Source organism: Lycorma delicatula, chromosome 2, assembly GCF_047948215.1.
Source record: "Lycorma delicatula isolate Av1 chromosome 2, ASM4794821v1, whole genome shotgun sequence".
In the NCBI taxonomy this organism is placed as follows: Eukaryota; Metazoa; Arthropoda; class Insecta; order Hemiptera; family Fulgoridae; genus Lycorma; species Lycorma delicatula.
Genome location: NC_134456.1, coordinates 65,108,982 through 65,120,920, shown reverse-complemented (window position 1 = coordinate 65,120,920; position 11,939 = coordinate 65,108,982). Strand labels below are relative to the sequence as shown.

Here is an 11,939-nt window from a genome sequence, read left to right as displayed (position 1 = left end):
CAGTTCTCAAATTACTACCTTTTCCTCCTGAATCCCCCTGAATATATTTATGCAGAGATTATGGTTTACGTATTAAATACATAAATTAAATATTTAACATTAATAAATTTAAATAAAATAAAATATATAAATTAAGTTTTTTAATAATGACTGCAATAATTACATGACAATGAATATTAACTACATTCATTGAAATGAATAATACTGTTATATGTAATTGAATGAATAAGTAGAAGGTGAGAGGTGAGAGAATTGGTTTTTTTTTGGGGGGGGGGTTTCTGGTTGAAAAACACTTCAGCATTATCATCGCTCAAACACAACATATTTTTTGTAATATACATAAAGATATCACATTTATGACTTAATTAGAATAATAAAAATTTCAACTGTTATACATCGATTAGCATCAAGGGCTGATACACACTACAGTAAAATATTAGAATATAAATGGACAGCCCTAAGAAATAACACCCAATCTAAAATTACTTTATTGTTGCCCAGGATTTGTCGAATGCTTCTGGGCAATTTATATTTAAGACACAAGGCCACATAATACATGCAATCCACAAGGATGTGGTGCATAGTCAAGCGACTGTCACATCATATGCATAATGGAGTGTTTTCTCCTGACATCAAAAACTCAGATTAGCTCTTATATGACCTAACCGCAATTGGCAGAGGACCATTTCCTCTCAGTAAACTTTTCTGCATGAGAAATTCCATGACAACACAATATCTTTGATACATCAAAGTTTGTTATCAACAGTAGCAGTCCAGTCACTCTGCCACTTTGCATGAATAGTGTGTTTTATACAATTAATAAAGTCAGATGTAGTAATACAAGCAGTGAAGGACAGTTGACTACATGCATCTTTAGCAGCAGAATCTGCATGCTCAATGTTTGTATTATAGATCTCGGTAATGAGAGGATGTTTAGAACACAAATTTTCTAAAGCTTGGAGAACACTGTACAAGTCACTGCAGATAAGGATATGGTGGTATTTTGAGTTAGTGATATTCAAAGCCTTATTGATAGCACATAGTTCAGTGGTAAATACAGTTGTAATATTGGGTAGACCAAACAAAAAGGTTCTGCAGCTAACAACAAATGCGCATCAACATTATCATTCTGCTTCAATCCATCTTTGTATACTATTGTGTCAGAGTTTGTCTGGAGAGAATATGGTAAAAACTTTGCTAAAAGACGATAGGTGGTGTTGATTCTTTATTGTATATTGTAAGGTGAAATATAAAATTTATAAGGTTGAATCTCCATGGAGGATATGAACAGGTATACACTGGAAAAATGGAGGGCGAGTCAACATTTACAAGGTGTAGTAAACACCTGGTATGAACATTAATAGGTACAGTATAATGTGAATAGTCTTCACATCTTTGTAGATTAGGATTTGCAAGGACTGTGTTAAAAGCCGGGTGATTCGGTTTCCCTCTAAGACAGGCAAAGTAAGATGTTAGAAGTTGATCCTGTCTATTCCAGAGTGATGGTTCACTGCACTCAACAAGTATGCTAGTGACAGGACTTGATCTAAAAACCTGCAGCAAGACGAAGAAAAGCAATTAATGTAAAGAGGGAATACATGCAAAACAAGAATTTCAACAATATTTTTCTTACATTAAATATTTAAAAATTACCCGTTAGCTACTATTTTTATGTAATCTTAAGTTACTATGTTTTGTATAATCTTGTGTAATTTCTTTCAACAACTACACTCCAGAAATCTAGAACTTTATTAAAATGTATGCACAAATGAGGTAAATATTAAGAAATGAACCATGTAATAAAAGTAAGGAGATTGGATTAAAGAAAAGTGTTCAGAAGTGGAAAGAGAAATGAACATTGGTAAAATAGATGAAGCATACAGGAAAGTTAAGGAAAATTTTGGGGTATATAAATTAAAATCTAATAATGTACTAAACAAAGATGGTATACCAATTTATAGTACGAAAGGCAAAGTTGATAGGCGGGTGGAATATATTGAAGAGTTATACGGAGGAAATGAATTAGAAAATGGTGTTATAGAGGAAGACAAAGAGGATGAAAGTGGAGAAACAACACTAAGATCTGAATTTAAGAGAACATTAAAAAATTTGAATGATAGAAAGGCTCCTGGAATAGACAGAATATCTGTAGAATTACTGCGCAGTGCAGGTGAGGAAGTAATTGATAGATTATACAAACTGGTGTGTAATATTTATGAAAAAGGGGAAGTTCCATCAGACTTCAAAAAGAGTGTTATAGTCATGATACCAAAGAAAGCAGGAGCAGATAAATGTGAAGAATACAGAACAATTAGCTTAACTAGCCATGCATCAAAAGTCTTAACTTGAATTCTATATAGAAGAATTGAGAGGAGAGTGGAAGAAGTGTTAGCAGAAGACCAATTTGGTTTCAGGAAAAGTATAGGGCAAGGGAAGCAATTTTAGGGCTCAGATTAATAATGCAAGGAAGATTAAAGAAAAACAAACCAACATACTTGGCATTTGTACACCTAAAAAAGGCATTTGATAATGTAGACTAGGATAAAATGTTCTACATTTTAAAAAAAATTAGGATTCAAATACAGAGATAGAAGAACAATTACTAACATTTACAGGAACCAAAGAGCAACAGTAATAATTGAAGAACATAAAAGAGAAGCCGTAATAAGAAAGGGAGTCTGACAATGATCCCTGTTACTTTTTAATCTTTACATAGAACTAGCAGTTAAAGATGTTAAAGAACAATTTAGATCCCGAGTAACAGTACAAGGTGAAAAGATGCTACGATTTGCTGATTATATAGTAATTCTAGCCGAGAGTAAAAAAGATTAAGAAAGAACAGTGAACAGCCTGGATGAAGTCCTCCTATGCAAGAACTACTGCATGAAAATAAACAAGAACAAAACGAAAGTAATGAAATGTAGTAGAAATAATGAAAAAGGACCACTGAATGTAAAAATAGGAAGAGAAAAGATTATGGAGGTAGAAGAATTTTGTTATTTAGGAAGTAGAATTACTAAAGATGGACAAAGTAGAAGCGATATAAAATGTCGAATAGCACAGGCGAAACGAGCCTTCAGTCAGAAATATAATTTGTTTACATCAAAAATTAATTTAAACGTCAGGAAAAGATTTTTGAAAGTACATGTTTGGAGTACAGCTTTGAAGTGTAACCTGGACGATCGGAGTACCTGAGAAAAAAAATATTAGAAACTTTTGAAATGTGGTACTATAGAGGAATGTTAAAAATCAGATGGGTGGATAAAGTGACAAATGAAGAGGTGTTACGGCAAACTGATGAAGAAAGAAGCGTTTGGAAAAATATAGTTAAAAGAAGAAACAAATTTATATGCCACATATTAAGACATCCTGAAATAGTTGCTTTAATATTGGAGGGACAGATAAAAGGAAAAGTTTGTGCAGGCAGGCAACGTTTGGAATATGTAAAACAAATTGTTAGTGATGTAGGATGTGGGGAGTGTAGCAAAATGAAATAACTAGCACTAGATAGGGAGTCTTGGAGAGCTGCATCAAACCAGTCAAATGACTGAAGACAAAAAAGAAACTCTATGCAACTACTTGTGTGACAGAACTGAAAACATAGACAGTGGATGGAGTAGTGGAATTTTCCATGTATGGTGGTGTCCCCCAAGGCTCCATGTTGGGCCCCATCCTCTGGAACCTGGTATTTGATAACTCCTAGGAGATGCAGTCGCAATAGCATATGTGGATGACCTTGCCCTTTAGGGGCGAGGCATACCAAGGCTGATGTTGAAGATAACGCAACAGGAGCCATGGACAGGATAAGCTGAAGGTTGGAAGGGAGGGGGATGAGCCTTGCTCCCAAAAAGCACTCCATGGTCGTCGTGGTTGGTCAGTGGAACATAAGGCAGATTAGTGATGTCATCAACAACCTAAGGATTCAGGCTACCAACTGCATAAAATACCTGGGCTTATGGATCTATAAGTCAGGACGGTTCAACACGCATATAAGAGAAACAACTGACGACTGAAAAAGTTATTGCAACCCTTGGTTGACTGAAGGGAGCTATAGATGGGGGGCGAGGCCAAGTAAAAGGAGAATCATTTTTTCTGCGGCCATGTCAATCCTTCTTTATGCCATGCCAACCTGGGCTGAAGCCTTCAGTATCAAGTGAAATTTTAGACAAATGGTTGCACTGCAGAGAAGAGTAGTAATTAAAATAATGGCTGCAAACAGGACGATCTCTTATGTGGCAGTGGAGGTAATTGCGGGGGTCCCTCCAATATATATTTATGTGAATCAACTCCGGTGGGTGTATCAGGGCCTTAACTCGGTCAAAGAACAGCTGAAGAATGAGTGGCAAGAAAAATGGGATGGTACAAGCAGAGGTTGATGGACAAGGGTGCTTCTTCAAAGGATAGAACCCTGACTGGAAAGGGACCATGGTGAGTGGGGTTCCATCTCACCCAACTCCTGTCTGGGCATGGTGTGTTCTACGCAAACCTTTACAGATGTGGAAGAAGGAGCTCCCCAACATGCATTTATTGCGAGGGGGAGGTTACCCCCCAACCACAACTTCTTTGTATGTCCGAGATGGATACAGACGAGGGAAGGATTCGGACTGGGATGGTTGCAATCAGACAATATTGTACACCACATACTCAAAGGAAAGATGGAGTGGGACGCTGTGGACAGCCTCATTATCAAAATACTGAAAACTAAGGAGCAAGAACATAGAGATTGGGGTGAGGATTAGCATAACTTTGAGAGGTGAATCCTAGAAGAAAACAAAGCTGGAGAGCAAAGGGGTGATGAACAGCTCCCTGTGGAGCCAGTGTTCATCCCGTGATTACGCAGATGGGCGTCGATGATGAAACCTGGGGACTCCTAATCCCCTGAGCTCAAAGGCATCTCCCAAGGCTGTATAATGCTTAATTGCCGGTCCAGCCTTAGTAGAGAAGCTGGTGAGATAGGAGGTTTAGTTGGTAGGGTGCAGGCAAAAATATACGCATTTTAAAACATCTTGTGAAACCTGTTGTGAGCCCAACACTCTGCCCGTAAATGGGATTCCTCCGACTCACCAAAAAAAAAAGAAAGAAAAAGAAACTGTCCTGTTTACAAAGGCAAGGTAGATGTTCAAGAAGTGAAAACCTTATTGCTATTTCGAGGCAAAATAATTGTAAACAACTGCAAACCAAGAGCAACAACATATGCTCAGGCGGCGGCCACTGTTCCTACTCTAATTGTTGATGTGGACCAACCTTGCTCCAACTTTGGCTACTATAATGAGGGAATAATCAACATAATAAAATAAAATCTCTCTTTCAAAAGGAAGTTATGAAACTATCCAAGTTGTGGCCATCAATAGTTGTATTGACTAAGAATAAAAGTAGAGCAAACAAGTATGAATAACTGAGCAGAACACAAAGGAAAACAAACTTGAAGTTCAGGTTCGTCTATAGCCCTTCGGGTGAGCCTGTTAAGAGGATGATTGCTTTGGAACACCTATTGAAAACCTTATTGCTATTTCGAGGCAAAATAATTGTAAACAACTGCAAACCAAGAGCAACAACATATGCTCAGGCGGCGGCCACTGTTCCTACTCTAATTGTTGATGTGGACCAACCTTGCTCCAACTTTGGCTACTATAATGAGGGAATAATCAACATAATAAAATAAAATCTCTCTTTCAAAAGGAAGTTATGAAACTATCCAAGTTGTGGCCATCAATAGTTGTATTGACTAAGAATAAAAGTAGAGCAAACAAGTATGAATAACTGAGCAGAACACAAAGGAAAACAAACTTGAAGTTCAGGTTCGTCTATAGCCCTTCGGGTGAGCCTGTTAAGAGGATGATTGCTTTGGAACACCTAAGCAAGCTTTGAAGCCATGTTCTTCTGAAATTCTTCTCACAACCCAAACCACAAATCCTATCTAAAACCACTCAGAGGGGTCTGTTTCTCCCCTTACCGATGTGATGGACAATTGGTACGATCCCAATTGTGGGTCATTCCTGTTCCCACTTCCGAATCGTTGCCTACATCAGGTGCTGAACCATGCATGGCCTTCTGCTGTTTACTTGGTCTCAAACTTGGAGGCTGGAAGAATTACCAACAATGACATAATCTTTGAACATGAAGCAGTTCATAAAATGGAAAAAAAAGAGGAAAACTGGCCAAAGGGAAAACCCAGAAATTAACCTTCTAATAAAACAAGTCGTTTTTGCAATGGAACATCAGTGGATGTTTGTCAAACATCCTTGAGCTCCAATGCTTGGTACATGATGTAGACTCTGTATACGTTTGCAAGAAACACATTTTCACCAGATGTAAATTTCAAGATATAATATTTATCGATGAGATCAACCATGAAGTATAAGAGTTAGAAGTGGAGTAGTCATATTAATGTCATACAGATCTACCAACAAAGCAATTTAAATAAATATAAATCTGCAAGTTGTTGCTGCAATCAGAATGAAGCATCCATTACAGATTACTATCTGCAGCTTACACTTGCTGAATTTTGATCGGAAGAAGGATGACATAATGCGCTTTATTACCCAGCTCCCCTTCCATATTATTAATGGGTGATTTTAATGCACACAGTCCTATTTGGGAGTCAGATCAAATTGACCCCCACAGAAAGAGAGTTGGAAAGTTCATTTTATATTCTGAGTTAGTCATATTAAACAATGGCTCAGGAACTTATTTTAATGCCAGACGGATCAATGTGCTGTATAGATTTAGCATTTATAAGTGCACTGACTACATTAAAGTATACTTTTAAGGTATTACAAGAGCTCTATGAAAGTGATCATTTTCTGGTGAAAATCTCAACTGATGTTTTAATGAAAATAAATCCCATCCCAAAAAAATGGATGTTTTATACCAAATAGATAATGCAAATTGGACGAGCTTCACCACTATGAAACCCCATGAAACAATTGGAAAAATTGAAAATGATGTTAACACTACAACCAATGCTATATTTTATTTGGCATCAAGATTCATTTCCAGGACATCTGGGAAACGCAACAAACCAGACGTTCCATAGTGGAATGGAGTGAAGCGATAAAAAGAGGTAAAAAGCATACAATGCTTTAAAAAAAATCCTACATTGGAAAATCTAATTCCCTATAAAAAAACATAGGGCGAATGCCAAAGACATGACAGACTAAAAAAAAAATGGTCCTGGCAACAAAATGTGTCATCCATTAGCAGAAATGTGACTGCAGCAGACAATTGGAAGAAAGTGAAGGCCATTTGTGAGTGTACAAACTTTATCCCATAACTTGCCTTGAATGTGATGAAGTAGTGGATTCGCCACATGAAATTGCTAAATTATCAACCAATCAATTCAAAGGATCCAGTAGATGGTAAATTATGATGTATGTTTAAAAAAAAAAAAAGAACTTGTGGGTCACCTAAATTTAGGAACCAAAATGAAAATTTCATACAAAGTACTTTTCTTACGAAGTAGAAGAACTTGTGAAAACATTGGAGAAAAGCAGTAATACACCATTGGGATTGATTCAGATGAAATGCATTACTTCATGATCAGGCTCTTTTGGATTTTAAAAAGAGAAAGTTTTTATCCATGCATCAAGTAGGATTTCAACAGTACCATTCAATTACTGATCAAATGATCACTTTAGAAAGTACTACGTACTACAGCTTCGTCACTAGGAAACACTGTCAGAGTTTTTTTTTGATCTGCAGAAAGCTTTTGATATGACTTATCATCATGGAATAATGCTTCAACTACACTGAATGGAGCACCCAGGCAATTTATTGGTATTACTTGGCAACTACATGAATGATCATACTTTTCAAGTACAGGTTTATAATGAATACTTGCCAGAAGAATGATTGGAAAATGGCATACACACGGATTGCTGATGAGTGGGACCACTCAGAAAAAGAGCCATTTCTGCAATTATATAAAGCATTGGTTCAATCGAAGCTCGATTACAGGTGTATTGCATATTTATCTGCTAGAAAGTTGGATTTCAGAAAGTTACATAACAACAGAATCAGACAGACCACAGGCACTTTCCGTACAAGTCTGGTGATTAGTTAGTTTAATGTCTGAAGCCTAATGCCATATTACATTAACAAAAGAAATCTTACTATTAAGATATGCAGCAAATACATGGGCCTTTCCTACCCATATAAACTATAAAACATTTAATAATAATCCTTTGGCTGCATTATATGAACAGTGCATTACCAATTCCAGACCAGCTGGAATATAGTATCATGAGTTAGTAAATAAGTACTGAATTGCTTCACTAAATACATACGCAACTTCTACAAGAGAAATATGGCCAGTGTTTATACAACAGAGCTAGCTCATTGCTATACAGCAAGCTCTTTGCTACATAGAACATTTCTGTGAAAGGAAAGTGCTTACATGTTCCTTTTTTTTTTCCAGGGTAAAAAACACTTTTATGTTATTTTCGCCAAGTATGTTATATTTGTTCTACAAAAATTAGAGTTAAATTAATTAAAGATCAAAAACCCGACAAAAATACATCTTCAAAATAAAAAGCTTGTAACACATGTTAAAAGCAAAATAACAATACTAAGATATACCACATTATGTATCTTGAAAAAAAACACAATCTGCATTACAGCAAATGGCATGAATATTTGGAACATACTACAGTAAATTACATGTTTGAATATAAACAGACGGTTCTAAGAAATCATAAAACAGAAGATAACAAATTTCACTACATGCTAGAATTGTTTGCATATTAGCCCCTAATTTAAACTTGCAATGCAATGTTGCAAAACACTCTTTAAGCGCACGAACTGCTGTTTTAACTCCAGATCATGCTGGTATCTCAGAAAATGTAAGTGCACACAAAGCTGCCAAAATGGCAACAATTTATGAGAATATGGATCTAATCCCTATTCACGTAGTAAGACATCACATCTAATGGCATCAGAAACAAATGGAGTAATGAATAAAAAAGACTAAATACAAAATTAAATGAAATTAAAATTACTCCACATAAATGGAAGAGCGACACAAAACTGAGTTGCTGGAAACAAATGGCGGTGACCAGACTGAGAATCAGTTACATGCAAATAAAAAATCATATCTGTTAACCTGTGAAGAAAGACCAATGTACAGTGTATGTGATGATAACCCATTTACTATTAAGCATCTCCTGAAAGAGTGAACAATATATAAAAACCTCAGAAAGAGCCATGAACTGAAAAAATAAAGTTGCTGCTGATTTAGAAAATGGCAAAGAAGAAAAAATAATCCTATATACATGCCAATAAATAATTATTTATTATTTAATAATAAGCCTTAACAAAGACAGTATGTTATGTTTGACTAAGAATTCTCTATGAAAGGCACTTTACACCCGGACATAGAGTTTCTCAAATGTACATGATACTGTCCAACATTATTATTTTTTTTTTTTTTTATTCTTTTGGTTCTATTTTTGTTGATGGGGGCCTTTACACCTTGTAAATGTTACACATATCCATTTGCTTAAATGTCTTGCATTATGTAATTTTTGTGTTTATTAGAATATAAGAGCCCTATACACTCTTACATCTGACAGTCCTGCTCATGATTTAATTTTTTTTTTAACAATGTGACAAGGAAATTAAATCATACACACACACACACACACACACACACACACACACACACATATATATATATATATATATATATATATATATGTGTTTTATTTAACAATATTGGTAATGATAATACAATAAAATAAATTTATACAATGTTCAGTTTTATTTAAAAATCAACGAACTATTTAAAATTATAAATATAATGAGCCGTAATTTCATAAGCAGTTAAATTTCATGATTTTTACAAGTAACTAAGGTTTATTAACAATATCCTGAAAACTAATATACTGATTTTTCATCAAAGAACTAGATAGCATTGATTCCCAGCTCAAAATGACCTCTACAAAGTATGTACAAGCCACAGAAAATGTGGATTAAAACTAACATCTATTGATCAGTTTTTGTTTAATTGGGTTTTAATTTTAATCTCTTTAAAAACTGTGCATACTATATCATAATGATAAGAAAACAGTCAGAAGTTTATATGAAATTCAACCAATTATAATAGAACAGACCAACCATTAGAGTGTAGCTTTGAAACTTCACCTAAAATAATTACATTTGAGCTAAATAATTGCATCTGAATCATAACAATGCCAAGAATTTATTGTTTAAAAAATGTTTTCTAAATAAATTATGATACTAGGCACTTTTTTCAAAACTAATAAGGATAATGAGCACTGATAACAGAGAAAAATGAGATACAATAAAGTCATGAAGCAAGTATTTTTCATAAGAAAATGTTATATAATAAAGTATAATAACCAGTGTTGGTGTGATAAAATCTGCTCTATAAATCTAGTTCTACAAAAATATAAGAAAGATTTCTTCATAACTTAAAATTATTCCCTACTTCCTTATCAAACATACTTGCAAGAATGACAATTAAAAGAATTTTTTATAATAAATTTGTAATTACTGAAGGTCTCAGGGTTAAATCAATATAATACAAAATAGTTTTCTAATTAAAGTTACCTTGTATCAGATCTAGTTTCTCTAGTTCCAATTTTGAAATAGCTTTTACATGGGAATCAAGATCATCACCTTGTTGCGATAACTTTTCTTCCAGTTCAACGACCCTCTCTTTGAATAAATGACACTGCTCTATAAATAACAACAATAAAGGTGATATAGTACCATAAAACAAGCATATGAACAAGTTAATAACTAATTATTATTAACCAGTTACATTAAAATGTGGTTATAATTTTCTTTTAAAAAATAAATTTTATGAAATAATATATCATAAAAAACTATCATAGATAAACAAACTCTTCAGATAAAATAAGTTATTTCAAAAATAAAAATCTACTGATTTCAATTAATTCAGATATAGATTATTATGCTAGTAGTAGTACTATATACATAGTATTTGTACATCCTAATCTCATTTATGACTATGTTATTGGATGTATCAAAAAGCTACCAAGAATTCTATCAGTGTTGCAAATAACACAACGGATAACCAATCCACACAGAATTGTAATCTGTACAAAGTGACATATATCTTTGCCATTAAAATAAAATGTGAATAAGGAAAAAAATGTACATCCTCATGTGGTCCATACAGTCAAATTATAAAAGTAATTTAAGGTACTTGTAAAATGAAGTGAATAAATTTATTCAGTCAGAACTGTTTGTGGAAGCAAAAGCTTCAATCAATAATAATTAAACTGCATTGTTCATCAGTTACTTGCAAGATCTAAATCAAAATATACAATAATCAAAAGCGGAAAACATGAAAAAATAAGTATTTGCACAAAACAAATAAAAATTTAATTTAGCTATTATTCATTAATATGGTTATTGTTATTCATTAATATTTTTTTAAAATTTTAATTTATGAAAAAGAAAATCTTAATTAAAATTTTATTCATTTTTTGACAAATACAAACATCAGGATATAAAAAATATTCCTAATATTTTAATTGGATTTACAAGATGTGGCTATTAAATAATGAGACTAATGCTGTAAAATATTTTATTTTAAATTTATACGTATTTAGTTATTATCTCCTTCAATATACACCCCTCTTCTATCCCTACAACACTTGATACAAATTTTCCATTGTTCAAAACAGTGCTGGAAGTCTTCTTCTGTGAGTTCATTCATGATGTGTGCCGCTTTTTCTTTCACAGCTTCAACAGTCTGAAATCTTGTTCCTTTTAATGCAGATTTGACCTTGGGGAACAGATAAAAGTCACATAGTGCCAGATCAGGCGAATAAGGTGGGCGGGTGGTCTAACAATGGGATGTTGTAATAGAAACGTCTTGACAGACAATGTGCAGTGTGAGGTGGTGTGATGTCCTGATGAAGAACCCATGACTTGTTCTTCCACAATTC

The 11,939-nt window shown here is 34.1% G+C and overlaps 1 protein-coding gene across 2 annotated transcripts in view; it reads right to left on the bottom strand.

Moving 5' to 3' along the window:
* The window catches only part of LOC142318877 (uncharacterized), a 93,733-nt gene that overhangs the window by 33,455 nt on the left and 48,339 nt on the right, over positions 1–11,939 (bottom strand). For both annotated transcript variants that reach the window (XM_075355465.1, XM_075355466.1), the window contains exon 8: positions 10,570–10,698. In XM_075355465.1, coding sequence (XP_075211580.1) covers positions 10,570–10,698 — 129 coding nt within the window. The remainder of the gene's footprint in view (positions 1–10,569; positions 10,699–11,939) is intronic.